The sequence below is a fragment of the Eptesicus fuscus genome, chromosome 13 (assembly GCF_027574615.1).
Source record: "Eptesicus fuscus isolate TK198812 chromosome 13, DD_ASM_mEF_20220401, whole genome shotgun sequence".
Classification (NCBI taxonomy): Eukaryota; Metazoa; Chordata; class Mammalia; order Chiroptera; family Vespertilionidae; genus Eptesicus; species Eptesicus fuscus.
In genome coordinates, this window is record NC_072485.1 from 83873901 (window position 1) to 83891917 (window position 18017).

General features: G+C 68.7%; 1 protein-coding gene across 4 annotated transcripts in view; it reads right to left on the reverse strand.

Annotated features, from left to right (window-relative positions):
- Positions 1-949: 949 nt before the first annotated feature.
- KCNQ1 (potassium voltage-gated channel subfamily Q member 1) overlaps positions 950-18017 on the reverse strand; it is a 231060-nt gene continuing 213992 nt past the window's right edge. For all 4 annotated transcript variants that reach the window (XM_054724929.1, XM_054724930.1, XM_054724928.1 and 1 more), the window contains one exon: positions 950-1850. In XM_054724929.1, the coding sequence (XP_054580904.1) occupies positions 1626-1850 (225 nt within the window). In that variant the 3' untranslated portion in view covers positions 950-1625. The remainder of the gene's footprint in view (positions 1851-18017) is intronic.

The window sequence follows — 18017 nt, forward strand, 5'->3', positions numbered from 1 at the left end:
CGGGGCCCAGATGCCCACCGGGGGCAGGGCCCAGATGCCCACAGGGGGCGGGGCTCAGATGCCCATAGGGGGCGGGGCTCAGATGCCCACAGGGGGCAGGGCCCAGATGCCCACAGGGGGCGGGGCCCAGATGCCCACAGGGGGCGGGGGGAGGAGCAGGGGACCATAGGGCCCCTCCCGGCCACACCCAGCGCCATGGCCCTGGCAGTGAGGGTGGAGCTGGCGTGCGGCCACGGGCATAGAAGACGGCTCCCTAGCTCTGCCCTCACTGCTTGTCTGGGGGCAGCGACCTCACCAGCTCACCCCTGCCCCCTGGGAGGGGCACAGGCCGGGAGGGGCGGTCATGGGGGCTATCAGGGAGGGCTTCCTGCAGGAGGGGGCTTTGTGCTGGGCTGGCGGCCACAGCACCATTGTAGCAGGTGGGGAGGGGTGGGAAGAACATTCCAGCAAGAGCGAGGCTGGGCGGCCGGGCCCACTCTGGCCACCTTCTTCCCCTCCGCTCGGTGCTGTGGGCAGAGACAGCCACGGTGTGGGGGCAGCTCCAGGAAGGCCCCCGCCTCAAGGCACTCCTGGCCCCGGGGGGGCCCCGGCTCCCAGGCCAGGTGCTGGGGCTCCTGGCCGCCCTCCCCCCCCCCACCGGGCGGGTGTGGACAGAGCGGGAGCTCTGGTGCCTGGAGGGGTGACAGCTCCGAGGGAGGACGGGGTGGTCCCAGAGGAGGGCCCCCCAGGAACGAGGCGAGAGCAATGCCGAGATCAACCCGGTGACTCCACGTTTATTAGGAAAAGCCGGCAGAGAGAATCAAAATCACACCGTGAGACTCATTAAAACACAGACTCCAATCACCACAAATTACTCTGATTTCTGTGAGCCGTGACGCCCGAGGAGCCGGGTCGGGGTCGGGGGGGCGCACCCCCGTGTGCGTTTGCCCAGCTGCTCCGCAGGGCGGCGGCGGCGGCGGCGGCTGCCGGAGGGGTGGGGCGGCCCCTCTCCTCTCCGGAATGGGCAGGAGAAGCTGCCAGTCCACAGTGGGGGGCCGTCCACCCCCATTCCGCCGGTGGACATCCCGCCCCAGTGAAGCGTGGGGGACGTGGGCCGGTCCCTCCTGCTCGAAGCGCGGCCTCAGGACCGGCTCCTCACAGTCCTCGGCCGTCGAGTCAGCATCTCCGAGACCGAGGCTCAAGGCCCAGGCCCGGGGGCCCTCTGAGCGGGCATGGGCATCCTTTGATTGGCAGGGACTGGGCCCGCCCTGCCCTGCCTGTCTCCTCCCTGGGCCTGCCCGCCTGCCCGCCTGCCGTACCTGGAGCGAGTGAGTGCCAGGGTCCTTGCCCCGAGGGCCCGCCTGACCCCGGCCACTGAGTCCCAACCACCACACACACCATGTGGGGCCACGGTCCCCGAGTGGAGGGGGCGCCCGTCCCCAGCCAAGCGCCGGTACCCAGCGGCAGGAAGCGGCGGCCTCAGCCCGCCCCCAGCCCAGGCCCGGGCGGCAGCGTGGTCCCAGGGTGCCCAGGGGCTGGGAGAGAGGGGCTGCCCCGGGACCTCAGGAGGTGCCCCTGCCGCGTGGGAGGCGGGGCAGGCCGGGTGGGGGCTCCTCGGGGCCGCCCCTCTCAGGCCCAGGCCCCCCTCAGGACCCCTCGTCGGGGCTCCTTCGGGGCACGGTCAGCTGCTCGTAGGTGGGCAGGGCGTTGCTGGGCAGGAAGAGCTGGGGGTCGATGGGGCCCCGGCAGGGCTGCAGGGGGGCCCCGCCGCCGCTGGGGGGCCGGCCGCCCGGGGGGCCGCCCTGGTGCAGCGAGAGGAGCTGGTGGAGCAGGTCCGTGATGAGCACCAGCCGCTGGTCCAGCTGCGTCACCTGCGGGGAAAGAGCGAGGTGAGGCGGCGCGGCTCCCTGTTCCCGCGGGTGAGCTGCGTGCGCTGGCCACATGCGTGTGCGTGGACCGGGCACACGTGTCTGTACGAGCACGGCCCTGCCCGTCGGCACGGTGTGGACACGTGGGCCAGGGAGCCCGCCCTCTGTAGCCAGGACGGTGGCCCAGCGCCCGCGCCCCTCCCTCCGTCTGAATGGCGGCCGGGCGGGGGCTCTGCCTCCTTGGCTGGCACCCGGTGAGACCCGCCGGGCCCAGGGGGGACAGCCACACCTCCAGGGTCCTGTCCCCGGGCCAGGGGGGCCTCATCGTCGATCCCCCCGGACAGAGCTGGTGCGGGAGGGCTGCCCTGGGCCTGGGGCCACGCCCTCAGCCCCCCAGGCGCTGCCCCGCACCCCGTTCTCTGCAGAACTGTTTGGAGACCTCGACTGAGGTCTGTACCACGCCCCCCTCTTCCCCCCCCCCCGGAGAAGGGCCTTGCCCACGCGTCCCCACAGCCCCCACCCCGATTCCATGCTGGGAAGACAGCGTTGGGCAGGAGGGGACGGGCTCAGGAGGTGAGCGAGGGGGAGGCACGTGGGAGACCTGCTCACACCCAGACCCTGTCCCTCTCCCTGGCCTGAGACCCCGGGGTCCCCCTCAGCCCACTGCCTGCTCCTGCCCTGGGGGGCCTGAGCGTGAAGGGGCCCCGGCTTAGGGGTCCACACGGGCTCCCTGGGCCCCGCAGCCCCGTGGCCCCGACGAAGGCCGGTCCAGGCGTGGCTTCACGCCGCCTAACTGCGCAGGCCCGGCTCCGAGCACCGATTGGTTTGGCACCAATTAATGCGCCAAACGCTTCACAGAAGAATCCTGTGGTTTCGTAAATTTTCACTTTATGGCACTTGAACATCTGTGCAGGCCTCCAGATGGGCACGTGGGTGCGGAGGGTTTACGGGGTGCTCTCAGGGAGGGGACAGCGGTGCTGGGATGCAGGCAGGGGTGGGGCTGCTGGGCGTGGCTGAGGAGGCGCAGTCCAGGGCCACCTCGAGGTGACAGTCCCTACTGGGGGGCAGGAGGTGTGGGGGACACGGGGTGGGTCAAGCCCTGTGGCGCCTCCCAGCCCCACCCCAAGGTGTGCCTCCTCCTGACCGCCCAGGGGCTGCCTGCTGCCCCCCGGCTCTGGGTGTCCTGAGTTTGCCCGGCACTGCCCAGCCCCGGGCCCTGCCGTGGCCTCTGCCCAGCACGCACGGCCTTGTCCCGGTCCCCTCAGTGGCTGATCCCACTGCCAATATGTGGCCTGAGCCGTGGCCGGGCTGGTCGGGGGCTGACTCAGGCCCGGCTGCCGCTCGGCTGCCGCCTCCTCCCCGCCTGCTCTGCCCTCGGCGGCCGTCTTGAGGGTGAAGGGAGACGGTCCACAGCGGAGCCCCTCGGACGCTCTTCTGCGGGTGGGGTCTCGGGGGGAGCCCGGGCTGTGGGCGGGCCCTGGGCCAGGGTTACGGCGGGCGGCCTCTCCTGGGCCTTCGTGGGGTGCAGAGAGAGGGTCCCCGAAGTCCCCTCACCCTCTGGCCCTGAGCACAGACTGTCCCTCCCTCACGTGCACGGTGACAGGACCCCGTGAGCGGTGGGGCGGCCACGGGCAAACCCCAGCTGCAGGGAGGCAGCCGTGGGGGGACCTGGAACCGTGTCCTGATTTGCAGTCGGATAGTGACGGCGGGGCAGGGCCACAAAAGCGCCTTCTTCCTGCCTCCACGCGCCCAGCTAACGGTCAGCGCCCACGTGGCCTCCCTCGGAGGAGAAAGAAGCAATGATCAAACCCTCGGCGACGGGGGCCAGCCTGATGTGCTTACGAGTTTGTTTTCAAACGAAAGTCCCGAACAAGAGTCTTTCAGGGGGAATTTTGGCAGAACCTGCTCAGCCTTGATCCCAGCTCCGGCCCGATGGCGGCCCGGCCACGACTGCCGGGGCTGCCTCAGCGTGCTGCCGGGCCGGGCCGGGCAGGAGACAGCGGGCAGGAGGCGGGCGCCAGGCCTGGGGCTCGCGGGGAGGGAACCCGGGTCCCTGTGATCCAGCCCAGGCCCCCCGCCCCCCCCCCACCGGACCAGTGGCCGCCCGGCTGCTCTCAGGAGCGATGCACGCCGGGTGGAGCTGGGTGCCAGCCTGGAGCTGCGCCGGGGGTGCAGGGAGCTGGGGTTCCAGGCTCTGGACCGGGCACGCCGGGGACACGCACGGGGTCACGGCGTGACAACTCAGCACGTCTGTGCACCGGCGCGGTGCTCACTTCATCCTCCGTCCGGCCCACCACGCGGCTGCGAACTTCCCTACGTCCCAGCAAGCCAGGCAGGACCCACCCGACGGACACCCCAAGGCTCACACCTCGCGACGCCCTCCTCCTCTGCCAGCTCTGCCCGCCCCGCTGCACCGACCCCGCGCCCACCGTCGCCCTCCCGCCTGGCCACCGCCTCGCCCGGCGGCTCTTGTTTTATTTATTTTTGAATCCTCACCCGAGGACATTTTCCATCGATTTTTAGACAGAGTGGGAGAGAGAGGGAGGGACGAGGGAAACGTCCATGTGAGAGAAACACATCGATTGGCTGCCTCCTGCACGCGCCCCGACCAGGGCCCGGGCCGGGGAGGTACGTGCCCTTGACTGGAATCGAACCCGGGACCCTTCAGTCTGAGGTCCGACGCTCTGTCCCCTGAGCCACGCCGGCCGGGGCGGGAGTTCTTGTTTTAAATTGGCCAGTTTGGAAGGTTTTGCACGAAATGTGGGTGTTTCTGGAAAACATTCTCTCTGAAAGGTAGAAGCCCTTCAGGGAGACACCCGGCCCCGCGCCCCCTGCCCCGCGCCCCCTGCCCGTCCGGCCGAGGAGCTGCGCTGACTCCTCGCTGGCCTCACGCCACACGGCTCCGAGGCAGCCGCGCTGGAACCCGTCCTCAGAGCTCACTCCTGGGGTGGCCGCGCAGCCAGGTCCCGGGGCCGTGCCCAGCGGGGGCCGGGGGCTGAGGACTCCCCAGGTGGCACCCTGTGCGGTCTCCGGGGGCCCAGGGTTGGGGTGCTGCTGTGGGACGCGCTCAGTGTGGTCTGCAGGCCTCCGGGGCCTGGGGCGCCCCCGTCGCAGCCTGGGGCCCCGCCTCGGGCCGGGGCCTGGGCCTGGGCCTCAGAGCCCCTCCTCCTTACCACTCAGCTCACAGCTCGGGGGACCCACGGGCAGAAGCCCAGCCCCCTTTGTCACCCGAGTTCAAGGTGGGGACGGGGCACCCACCGGTGAGCCCTCCTCTCTCCCCACCGCCCTGTCCCGCACACCCAGCCCCCGCCACCCAGAGGGCTCCACACGGCCACATACGGGGTCAGCGTGGAGGGCCGCCTCTCCTGCTCCTCACCACCTTCCTGCTCTTCCCAATGCCCCCGCCCCCCAGCTCCCCAGCGCCATGTCCTCCCCGCCCCCTGCCCCCCCAGATCCTCAGCGCCATGTCCTCCCCCCCAGCTCCCCAGCACCATGTCCTCCCCCCCAGCTCCCCAGCGCCATGTCCTCCCCCCCAGCTCCTCAGCGCCATGTCCTCCCCCCCAGCTCCTCAGCGCCATGTCCTCCCCCCCCAGCTCCTCAGCGCCATGTCCTCCCCCCCAGCTCCTCCCCACCCCCCGCCCCCCAGCTCCCAGCGCCATGTCCTCCCCCCCAGCTCCTCCCCACCCCCCGCCCCCCAGCTCCCAGCGCCATGTCCTCCCCCCCAGCTCCTCAGCGCCATGTCCTCCCCCCCAGCTCCCAGCGCCATGTCCGCCCCCCCAGCTCCTCAGCGCCATGTCCTCCCCCCCAGCTCATCAGTGCCATGTCCTCCCCCCCAGCTCCTCCCCACCCCCCCGCCCCCCAGCTCCTCAGCGCCATGTCCTCCCCCCCAGCTCCTTAGCGCCATGTCCTCCCCCCCCAGCTCCCAGCGCCATGTCCGCCCCCCCAGCTCCTCAGCGCCATGTCCTCCCCCCCAGCTCATCAGTGCCATGTCCTCCCCCCCAGCTCCTCCCCACCCCCCCGCCCCCCAGCTCCCAGCGCCATGTCCTCCCCCCCAGCTCCTCAGCACCATGTCCTCCCCCCCAGCTCCTCAGCGCCATGTCCTCCCCCCCAGCTCCTCAGCACCATGTCCTCCCCCCCAGCTCCCAGCGCCATGTCCTCCCCCCCAGCTCCTCAGCACCATGTCCTCCCCCCCAGCTCCTCAGCGCCATGTCCTCCCCCCCAGCTCCTTAGCGCCATGTCCTCCCCCCCCAGCTCCCAGCGCCATGCCCTCCCCCAGCTCCTCAGCACCATGTCCTCCCCCCCAGCTCCTCAGCACCATGTCCTCCCCCCCAGCTCCTCAGCGCCATGTCCTCCCCCCCAGCTCCCAGCGCCATGTCCTCCCCCCCAGCTCCTCAGCACCATGTCCTCCCCCCCAGCTCCTCAGCGCCATGTCCTCCCCCCCAGCTCCTCAGCGCCATGTCCTCCCCCCCAGCTCCTCCCCACCCCCCGCCCCCCAGCTCCCAGCGCCATGTCCTCCCCCCCAGCTCCTCCCCACCCCCCCGCCCCCCAGCTCCCAGCGCCATGTCCTCCCCCCCAGCTCCTCCCCACCCCCCGCCCCCCAGCTCCCAGCGCCATGTCCTCCCCCCCAGCTCCTCAGCACCATGTCCTCCCCCCCAGCTCCTCAGCGCCATGTCCGCCCCCCCAGCTCCTCAGCACCATGTCCGCCCCCCCAGCTCCTCAGCGCCATGTCCGCCCCCCCAGCTCCTCAGCGCCATGTCCTCCCCCCCAGCTCATCAGTGCCATGTCCTCCCCCCCAGCTCCTCCCCACCCCCCGCCCCCCAGGTCCTCAGCGCCATGTCCTCCCCCCCAGCTCCTCAGCGCCATGTCCTCCCCCCCAGCTCCTCCCCACCCCCCGCCCCCCAGCTCCCAGCGCCATGTCCTCCCCCCCAGCTCCTCAGCACCATGTCCTCCCCCCCAGCTCCTCAGCGCCATGTCCTCCCCCCCAGCTCCTCAGCACCATGTCCTCCCCCCCAGCTCCTCAGCGCCATGTCCTCCCCCCCAGCTCCTCAGCGCCATGTCCTCCCCCCCAGCTCCTCAGCGCCATGTCCTCCCCCCCAGCTCCTCCCCACCCCCCGCCCCCCAGCTCCCAGCGCCATGTCCTCCCCCCCAGCTCCTCAGCGCCATGTCCTCCCCCCCAGCTCCTCCCCACCCCCCGCCCCCCAGCTCCCAGCGCCATGTCCTCCCCCCCAGCTCCTCAGCACCATGTCCTCCCCCCCAGCTCCTCAGCGCCATGTCCGCCCCCCCAGCTCCTCAGCACCATGTCCGCCCCCCCAGCTCCTCAGCGCCATGTCCGCCCCCCCCAGCTCCTCAGCGCCATGTCCTCCCCCCCAGCTCCTCAGCGCCATGTCCTCCCCCCCAGCTCCTCAGCGCCATGTCCGCCCCCCCAGCTCCTCAGCGCCATGTCCTCCCCCCCAGCTCCTCAGCGCCATGTCCGCCCCCCCAGCTCCTCAGCGCCATGTCCTCCCCCCCAGCTCCTCAGCGCCATGTCCGCCCCCCCAGCTCCTCAGCGCCATGTCCTCCCCCCCAGCTCATCAGTGCCATGTCCTCCCCCCCAGCTCCTCCCCACCCCCCGCCCCCCAGGTCCTCAGCGCCATGTCCTCCCCCCCAGCTCCTCAGCGCCATGTCCTCCCCCCCAGCTCCTCCCCGCCCCCCGCCCCCCCAGCTCCTCAGCGCCATGTCCCCCCCCAGCTCCTCAGCGCCATGTCCTCCCCCCCAGCTCCTCAGCGCCATGTCCACCCCCCAGCTCCCCAGCGCCATGTCCTCCCCCCCCCAGGCCTTCCGCCAACCTCCCCACCCGCCTCCCCATCTCTCTCTCCTTCCCTTCATTCTGGAGCTTTCCGGCCGCCAGCAAGCCCACGTGGAGAGCTCTCTGGGTGCTGTATCCTCCACCCCCCATTCCCGACCCCAGAGGCACCCCCACGCTCTCAGCTGCCCTCGGTACCCACACCGCGGCTGCCGGTTCCTCGCCTCCGCAGTGTCAGCGTCCGCAGTGACTGCCCAGGACGGACGGCGAGATCAGGATTTCCTTTCCCCAGCCCCGTCTGAACCCCCGTAGCAGCGGCACAGCCCCTCCCAGGAGGCACAGGGCAGTCCCAGGCCAACGACTCCTGTCCCAACTCAGGTAAACCTCACGCCGCTTCCCGTCGCTACGGAAACCCTGTTTTCCGCGGCGTCCCGCGGTCTTCTAGGACAACCCTTTGTTTTCCCCGGGGTTCCGCATCGCCTTGTGCTTTGCTGAGCTTTTCATGCACCTGTCAGTGGCTCACCCTCTTCCTCCCATTGAGAACCCCAGCCGCCTGTCAGCGCCCCCCTTCTTCCTCCTGGGGGGGCTTCCTGGCGTCCCCGGGAGCTTCCCGAGGGAGGCGTGTGGGAAGCCAAGCTTCCGACGGTGCACGTGCGGAGGGGCCTGCCACCTGCCCCCGACCGGAGAGCGGGGCTGGGTATGGCATTGTAGGTTGGGGAGGATGCCCCCTCGCAGGTCCGGAGGCTGTTTGCCCTGCGCGCTGGCTTCCTTCGTTGCTGTGGGAGACGCTGATGGCCGCTGTGTGGGACTCACGTTTTTCTCCCTGGAAACAGGGTGTCCCCTTTGTGGCGGGTGCCCTGCAATCACATCTGTGCCCTGAGGAGGGCCTTCTGGGAAGTGAGGGGAGGAGAGGGGAGGGGTCTTACGATTTCGCACAAAAGCGTTCGCCGAGTCCCCCTCGTTTTATATCACGAAAGCTAATCCCTCACCCACAACTGCCCCTGGGGTCCCCAACTTCGGGATCTCTCAGGTTCGGCTCCTCTGGGCGGGGCTGGGACCAGACAGTACTTGGCGTCAGAGGCAGGGGGGTGTCTGGGGGGCCACGGCTGCTCAGATGGACCTTTGCTGAGTGTCTGGCTGTCTGAGCGTGGAGGACACCGGGCTGAGAGTGGGACTGGGTGTGGAAGTCTGGATTGGAAATGATTTCCCCCCTGTCTGAGGCCCGAAGGCCTTTCTCCGTTACGTGCTGGCTCCCTCCGTCCTCCGGCCTGCCCAGGGTTCGGGCTGGGGGCTGTCTTGTTCTCGGGGGCTCTCGCTCCGCCTCCTCCTCCTCCAGCCTCTTGCCTGCACTCCCGGGCTCCACGGGTCCTTCCGCGTCCCCATTTCCAAACTTCTGTCAACACCGTGTGGTGTCTCTCTCGTCGTCTCTCACGGTCACTTGGGCCTCGTTGACTGACACCCTCCCTGTCCTGGGAGCAGGATTGCAGGGGGCGGACGTGACGTTAATTCGCCGCGTTATCCAGAGGTTGTGTACCCGCATTTCAGCCCTTGTCACCCGGACTTCTGCCCCCAGGGCTCCAGTTCCCGGTGACCTCGCAGTGGTCACTTCCCCCATCTTCTCTCCTGACCTCTCCGATGTCCTGAGGGGCGGGCCCTCGCCCTCCCTGCCGAAGCTCTTCCGCGCCAGGGCCCACACCGCCCGGTGTCTCCCCCCCCAACCCCCGCGGCCCCTTTGTCCACTGGCCACTGTGTGGCCGCCGTCTCTGCTTTTGCTCCCTGAAGGGGGCGCTCCCTCCGCTGCTGACCTCACCCCATCCACATGCTGGTGGCTCCCGGGTCGGACTCCTGGGGTCAAGCAAGCCATGGAGCCCGGCGCTGGCCTCAGTGCGTGGTGTCTCAGAAGCATCTGGAACCGACGCGTCCCGTCTCCCGGCGGCGTCCCCCAGAAATGGCAGCGTCCGCCTCTTACGTCCAGGTTCTGCCTGAGTCCGTTCTCCCCGGCCTCCCGGCCCCACGCGCACGTTAGCCTGCGGCAAAGGGGGCTCATGGCCCCGGAGCCCCGGTCTCCTTTCTAACCCGCAGGGCCGGACCTGGCGAGGGGCCTGGGCGCCTGGAGGGAGCCGGTTTCCCAGGGGCCCTTGCGGTGACGTGGGGGGCGCGTTCCATTCTGGTCAATGGAGGTAAGGGGGGAGGGGCTGGCAGGGGGGCAGCTTAACCTTCTGTGCAGCCCTCTCCCTCCTCCCGCGATGGCGGCCGTGGGAGCAGCCCCAGGGCCACGGGCGAGGCCTGTGCTGCAGCCGGTGAGAGGCAGGGAGAGGCCTGGGGCCGTGCTCGGGACCCCTCAGCCCTGAGCGCGTCAATCGGCTGGAGCCCGGGGCGGGGGGAGGGGGGCGGGCACAGTTCTCTCCTGATGAGGCTACACTGAGGGCACCGGCTCAGCAGCAGCCGGGACCCCCCCGTCATCCCGAATCCTGTCCACATCTCTGTGCCAAGGGCCTCGACCGGGACACCCGTCTGTTCTCCACGCGACGAGAGAGTGCGGACCAGAGCATGTCATGGGGGTGGAGGGGGGGCTCCAAGTCGCCGGGGCTTCTCATCGACGGAGAGCCGTCCTCAGGGGGCAGCCGGCCCTGAGCTGGCCCCGCCCGGCACGGGCCCCACGCTCCCCGCGTCGCCCTCGCCCGAGAGCCACGGGCCTGGCTGTCACTGAGCCCGAACGCGAGGTCCTCTCGTGCCCGGACCTCAGGCCCACGCTCCCGCCCGCAGCAGGCCCGTCATGAAGACGCTGAACGCCCCGGCGAGCAGGGAAGGAGTCGCCGCCTTAAAACAAATCTTCACGTGGGGACGTGGCCGTTGATCTTAGAGCGGGGGAGGGGAGGGGGAGAGAGAGAGAGACATCGCGGGGAAAAGAAACTTCACGGGTGGGCTGCCTCCTTGTACCGCCCAGACCGGAGAGCGAGCCCGCCACGGTGCCTGTGCCCTGACCGGGTCTCCGAGGGCGCAGGACGGCCCGCCGCGGGGCCTCCCCGCAGCCCCTGCGCCGCGGGCACCCGGAGGCACGGACCCTCTGAGCCGGGCACCCGGAGGCACCTCCGTCCTGACATCTCCCAGCTCACCCGTCCCGTTCGGGTTCTGCTCCCACGTCACCTCCTCGGGGACCCCCTCCGCCGGCTCACTCACACCCGCCAGCCCTTCCCCCGGCCTGCGTCTCAGCAACGCGCCCCACCCCCACCCACCCCCGCGCTGGCTCCGCGCCCGGCTCTGCCTGGACGAGCTTCCTGAGGAAGGGGTTGGTGGCTCCAGCACCTGGCGCCCCTCCAGGCACACAGTAGGTGCTCCCGTCCCTGAGGCCCTGGGTCCCGGGTGGAGGCAGGGCTGGGCCCTGAGCTGAGGGGCGCCCAGGGGACCCCCAGCCACCCTGCATCCCGGCTCTGCTCCCCGGGGCCCGGGGTGGTAGGCTGGGCTGCTGGCCAGAGCCATTTCCATGTGGGGGGCGCTGGGCTGCACCCCCCTCCCCGGGGTCGGACCGGCAGGGCGGGAGGGGGACGGGGCCCAGGGCGGGAGGGGGACGGGCCGCCTGGCGCCCTCAGCACGCGGTTCTCCGGGTTTCCGTGCCTGTCTGTGCGTAACCGCACGGTGGTTTCCATCGGCGCTGCCAAGCGGCGCTGCCGGGCCGGGCCCCGGGCTCTGATCCCCGACAAGCCTGCTCCCTGCCAGGCACCCCCGGAGGCTGGGGCGCGGGGCCCGGAGGGTTAAGCTGCCCCCCACTGCCCCGGGGTCCGCTCCCCCATCGCCCAGAGGCCGGGCCCTCTTTCCTTCCAAGTCACAGCTGCGGTGCCGCGCGGCCTCCAGCGCAGCCGACACGGGAAACAATAGCGTCCCTCGGAGAGGCTCGCTGCGGCCGGACGGCCCCCCGCCCCCCAATAATTACTCAAGACATGGGCACGCGCCAGGCGTTAGGTAACGGGCGGCGTGCCCCGGAGAGCTATAACTCAGGCGCTTCACATGATCGCAGACAACAAAATCGCTTCCAGGACAGGGGAGCGGGGCCTCGGGGAGAGGGTCCGGGCCAGGAGAGGCCAGGCCGGGCTGGGGGGGGGGGGCGAAGGAGGCCTCCCGGGGGCCCCAGGGGTGCAGCCTGGAACGTGGGAGCGGGAAGCATCTGTGGAAAGAATGCGTCCGCCCGCGCGCTGCCGGCTCCCCACATGCACCCACTCCCCGTGCGGCCACCCTGGCGGGTCCTTCCTGACGGAGCCCGAGGGGCCCACCCCCGGGCGCCCGTCGGCTCCCCGCCGAGGCCCTCGCCCGCCCCCAGGCCGGTCCGCACCCTCCCCGGCCCCCCCGGGCCGCGCGGTGCAGGCCGTCAGGGGTTATCTGTGGAAGACGGGACCTCTGCCTTCACTGCCATGATGCAGGCGCACGTGGAGCCGGCGGGCACCACAGGGAGGCCGGCACCGTGGGCGGGGCTCCCCCCCTCAGGGCCCATCGCCCCGGAAGGAGGCTGAGCCGAGTGGGCGGAGGGTGCAGGCCGCGTGGGCTGGGAGGGCCCTGCCTCGCCCTCCCTGGGGGCCCAGGTCTGCACCCTGGCACCCCGGCCACTGCCTGCACCCAGGGAGCCTCGTCCCGGCTTCCGGCCAGCGCCCACGCCCAGCTCTCCGGCCTTTCTCCTCCGCGGCCGGCTCTGGGCAGGGAACCTCTCGCCAGGTCCGCCCGAGCCTGCTCCCCGCCCCAGGCCCAGGCCACGCTCAGGCCGCCTGGCCTGTCCCCACGCGCAGGCCCCGAGGGGCGGTGGAGCGGCCCCCGGCTCCCCCCGCCTGGCCTTCTGGCTTCGTCGACGCCCGTCCCTGTCCCGAAGGCCCCCTCCCGTCCGGTCACTCAGGCCGCCGGACCTCACAGCACGCGTGTGCCGCACGGAGGACCTGGTGACTTGGGCGTGTGACACGTCCGTAGGTGCGGTGTCGGGCGGGTCCGGGTGCACGTGGCGGCGGTGCTGAGTCAGACGGAGCCCGGAATTCCACGTGGCCATACCCGCCCGGACCCTGGCCCCTTCCTGGAGCCCCTCCCCTGGTGTCTGGGACCTGGGCTCCCGGTTCTCCTGCCGGCCATGCCCGGCGTCCGTGGTCCTGCCTCGTCCCCCAGCCTCCTGCCCGTCGCCTCGTCCACCCCCGGCCTCCACGCAGACCGGCTCCAGCGTCAGTGCCAGCTCCGACCTCTCCTGTGAACCTCACACCTCACGCCCATGGCGCCCGCGGACGCCTGACTGCCAGCCCTCCCGCCCGCTCCTGGTGAGAATGTCCTCCTGAGGACCCCCTCCCTCACCCCGAGCCCCCACTGCCCCCGTCTGCGACTCCACCTCCTCCGTGGTCCTGCCCCCACCCTCTGCCCACCGCCTGGTCCCCCCTCCTCCCAGGCCCTGGGCCCTGGCCCCTTCCCGGCTCCTGTCTCCCCGTCTCCTCTGGTCCCCCAGGGTCCTCCCACGTCCCAGCCAGCTAGTGCGCTGTGGGGAGAGTTAATTATGTGTGTGTGAGTGTGAATGAGAGTGTGTGTGAGTGTGAATGATTGTGTGTGTGTGTGAGAGTGAGAGTGTGTGAGCGTGTATGAGTATGTGTGTGTGTGTGTGAGTGTGAATGTGAATGTGTGTGTGAGTATGAACTTGCCAGTGATTGTGTGTGAGTGTGAGTATGTGTGAGTGTGAATGTGAGTGTGAATGTGAGTGTGTGACTTGCTGGTGAGTGTGTGTGTGAATGTGAGTGTGTGAGTGAGTGTGTGTGAGTGTGATTGTGTGTGTGTGTGTGAACTTGCCAGTGAGTGTGTGTGTATGAGTATGAGAGTGTGAGTGTGTGAGTGTGTGTGTGTGAGTGTGAGTGTGAGTGTGTGACTTGCTGGTGAGTGTGTGAGTGTGTGTGTGTGTGTGTGAGTTGTGTGTGAGTGTGTGTGTATGAGTATGAGAGTGTGAGTGTGTGTGTGTGTGTGAGTGTGTGTGTGAGTGTGAATGTGAGTGTGTGTGAGTGTGAATGTGCATGTGTGTGAGTGTGTGAGCTTGCCTGTGAATGTGTGTGTGAGTATGAGTATGAGAGTGAGTGTGTGTGTGTGTGAGTGTGAGTGTGTGACCTGGCCAGTGAGTGTCAGGGGGAGAGTGTGTGCTCACTGAGCTTACCCTGGAAAAGGCCACTCGGGCTCGGCTTGTGCCCGTCCCATGGGGCAGGGGGTGGGGGAGGGGCAGCTACTAGTCAGGACCCTGAGGGCCGTCGGGACGTCTTGGTGGTGATTTCTTGGTTTGTGACTTCCCACGTGGCTGCGCCCCTCCTTGTCCTCCCTCGGGCCCCGGGCTCCGGCCTTGGACCTTCCCCTCCTTCCGTCCACGGGGCCGGCCCGCCCGAGCCTGGGGCCCTGGTCCTCGCCTGCTCCCAGCCGTGCCTGCCGCCTTTGGGGTGACCCCGCTGGCTCAGCCCGCCGTCCCAGGTCTCCCTGGGAGCCCGCCCCCGTGTCCCGGGGGGACAGGCCTCCTGAGCGCGCCCTCCCCCCACGGGCTGGGCCCCCTGGCTCTCCCCGCACAGGACCGGGCGGCTGCCCTCGTCTCCTCCGCCCCACGCGGCTGGGGCGCCTTCTCCCAACCGTGAGAGAAGGTGCGGGAAGTAACGCGACGACCCCGCGTGTCTGAGGCCGCGTGCCCGCGCCCTGGCGTCGCTGGGCAGAGTGATTCCTTCTGAATTCCGAAGGCAGCGTGTGGCTCCTCTCTCCTGAGAACCAGCCGCTCCAGGGCCCACGGTTTGGGGTGGGGGGTCGGCTGTCAGCTCCCTGGGACGCCGGGGGTTTCTGGAAGGACGTGCGGACGTGGTGGCTGGCGCTGGAGCCAGGTTCGCGGTGGGCGCCCCTCCCGCCGCCTCCGGCTCGTCCCCCGCCCTGGAACGGCCGCTTGGACGGGCGCTCGCTCCTTGGATGCCGCTCTTGGCTGGTCTCCCCAGTTTCCATCCCTCTGTCTCTAGGCCACTTTCTGGGAGATTTACTTCAATTTCTTCCCGAGTTTTTTCACTCGGCGGCATAGTTCACATTTCCAGGGGCTCCCCCCGGTCTCCGACGGGCCCTCGCAGCGTCCTGTGCTGGCTGGCCGGCCCCTCTCCGCGCTCCCGAGCCACCTTCTAGCGCACACGCTTTCTCCAGGGGCTCGGTCGCCAACGCCCTCGGGGCGCCCTGCTGCCCGCACTGCGCGCCCCCGGCCCAGCCCTGTCTGGCCGTCGCTCTCCCTCTCCCTCTCCCTGCCCTCGCCCCTGGCCCCGGCTCAGCCCCCGCTTCCTCTCAGCCCCACCAGCCAGGCCTGCTCCCTCCTGCGCGGGCGGGCGCTGTCTGTACCACCCTCGGGAGCGCCGTGCCTCTCCGCCGGCTGGCGTGCACTCCGCTGCCTGCTGGGCCGCAGCTGCTTCCTGGGGATGTCTTTGCTGACTTCCTGGCCGGGGTCACAGCCCTGCTACGTGCCCCGGGGCGCTCCTTCCGGCCGTCAGCTCGGGCTGACTACCTGTCCCCCCTCCTGGCGGGCAGCCCCGGGGGCAGGGTTCGCCCGCCTTGCCCGCGGCCGTACCCCGGGCGGCACCATGCCTGGGCTGCTGTCCGAAGGCCCCACACACTCAGGACTGTCTCGTGGCCCTGGGCTCAGGGGTCTCCGGAGGCGCAGGACGGCTCTGCCTCCCGCCTCCCGCCTCCCCCAGCGTCCAGAGCTGCCTGCAGGCCTGGGCTCATGGCCGCCCCCAGCGCAGCGCCCTGTCCCTGCTGCACCTGGTCTCCGCGGAGGCCCTTCCGCTGCCTCCGACCCTCCTCCAGGCCCTTGTGAGCACCTGGGGGCAACCCGGGTCACGCCCCGTCTCCAGGTCCCGACCCCCGACCCCCGACCCCGGCACCGTCCCCGTTGCGTGAGGGCCCAGGTGCAGGGTGGGGGGCATGCATCTTGGGGCTGTTCGGGGACTGGGTGCTCCCGGCGCTTTTCCAGGGCACGGCTCCCGGAGGAAGTGCCTCCTACGGAGACGCCGCGGGCCAGGGGGAAGGTGTCGCGGGCAAAGAGGTGATGGGGCCACGAGGGCTCAGGGGCGACGGCCAGGGAGGGTGGCCGGGCCCCCTCAAAGCCCAGGAGCCACCGAGAACTGTCCTGGATGTCAAGGGCTCCAGGGGTCAAGGGCTCCAGGGGTCAAGGGCTCCAGGGGTCAAGGGCTCCAGGGGTCAAGGGCTCCAGGGGTCAACGGCTCCAGGGGTCGGGGGTCCTGTCCTCCCAGGGCTCGGCCTGGCGTCCCCTCGGCTTCCCAGTGGCCCTCCTTTGCTCAAGCTCAGACCCAGTGACCTCCATCCTCAGAGCCCCCTCAGCCAGCCCCCCAGGCCCCCCGGCGCCTGCAGCCTGAGCGACAATCCAAAACACAGCGGTCCCCACCCTGGACCGCTTGAGCGCTTCGGCCGGGATTGGCGTGGAGGCCCAGGAGGCACCGCGCTCCCCAGACTCCCCGTGCGTCCTCCGCCGCCTTCCTGCCCTCACGCCCCTCACGCCCGCCCTGCACGGGCCGTGGCACAGGCAGCGCCTGCTGCACCCGAGGCACAGCCAGAAGCAGGGGGCGTGCTCGCCAGCGCTTGTCTGGAAAGGAAGCCCCTCCCCAGCTACAGGAGCTCACGCCCTGAGAGAGGAGTCGCCACACACTTGAGGAGCGGCCCCCCCCCCCCCCCCCCCCCCCGCTCCCGCCGGGGACGAGAGCCCCTGCCTGCCGGTGAGCTCACCCCGAGGAGGTTTTAGAGAGCTGCGAAGGGTGGGGCGTCTGCAGGAGGAATGGAGGCCTCAGACCTGAGCACCCCTGGGGAGGGGCCGGCCGAGCGGGAGGGAGGAGAAGCGAGGGAGGTGGCGGCTGGAGGTTCCAGACCGGCGGCCAGTGTTCCCGGACAGAAGCCCGAGGGGGAGGGGAGGGCGCGCTCACACGTGGAGCCGAGACTGTTGCACGCGGGGAGGAAAGGTCACGTGTGCCCAGAATGAGGGGAAGACAAAACCGAACGAAACCAACGGAAGGAGGAACCCACCGCGTCGCCAGCAGCTCCCTCCAGAGCGGAGACATCCCGGTGGGAACACCAGAGGAGCAGCACAGGATGGAGACACGGAGCGGCCCAACGGACACGCCCGCCTCAGTCGACGGGCGGGCTCTGGGGCCTCCACGCAGGCACGGCGCCCGGAGGAAGCGCACGTCCAACAGCCCAGACCGCGGGGGAAATGGGAAATCGGCAACAAAGAGAGAGGGACAGCTGATACCCCTGGAAGTGAAAAGAACGCCGTTCTAAGTAAGTCTTTGAGCAAAAAGAAGATAAAATAGAAAGTCAATTCGTTTAGAACAGATCCACTACGAGAGTACAACATATCAAAACCTGTGGGCGCTGCCGAAAGGGTACACAGAGGAACATGGATAGTAGTTTCAGAAAACCAGAAAGGCTGAAAATGAACGTGCGAAGCTCTCAGCTCAAGAAGCGAAAAAAAAGAAAAAACCAAAATGAACAAATACATAAATAAACACACGAGTAAGAAAGGATAAAAGAGGACATTAACAAAACACAAAAATGTTTATGAAAACAGAGTTGGTCAATAAAACCCAATGCTGGCTGTTTGAAGAACAAATAAAATAGATGAACTTTAAGGAAGCAACGTAACCAATAAAATTTAGGAGTGAAAAGAGAATAGTAACCGGAGATGCAGGGTGAATGACCGAGTAATTGTAAGTGATTATGATTTTTAACTTTATGTCCATAAAATTCAAAACTTGATATGACGGATAATTTCAAGGAAAAAAAAACAAAACACCTCAAGTGACTTCTGAAGTGGAAAATCCTAACGAACAGAAACCCAATGGAGAAATGGAAATGATGGTCACCCACCTTTCTCCAGCAGGTTCCAAGCCCAGGTTTTTGGGGGTGATTTCTACAATGTTCTCAGGAAGCAGATAACATCGATCCCACACAGAATGTTCCGGGGCACAGGCAAAAGTGGGATGCCGCCCAGCTCATCTTATGAGCCAAAACCAGGCCCCCAAACCGGGCAAGGAAACACAAGAAAATCCTAGGTAGGCCACGCCCAGTCACCGACACAGACGTCCAAATGCTACATTGTACAGAAGCGATGGAATCCAGCAGCCTAAGAGAGTCACGATCATGTGAATCCCTGGAATGCAAGTTCACTTCTGCCCTCGGGCTGTCCACCGGCCATTTCCTCCACCGGGGCTTTGCCAAGCTGGCTCCTTGCTGCCACGGGGGTCTCAGGTCCTCAGGGACCTCCCTCTAGGCCCCTCCATCTCAACCCTCATGCTTCTCCTTTTGTGGTGCTTACAGCAGTCCCCCCCAGTCTGTGCGGTATGCGTCCCAGGATCCCCCCTGGATGC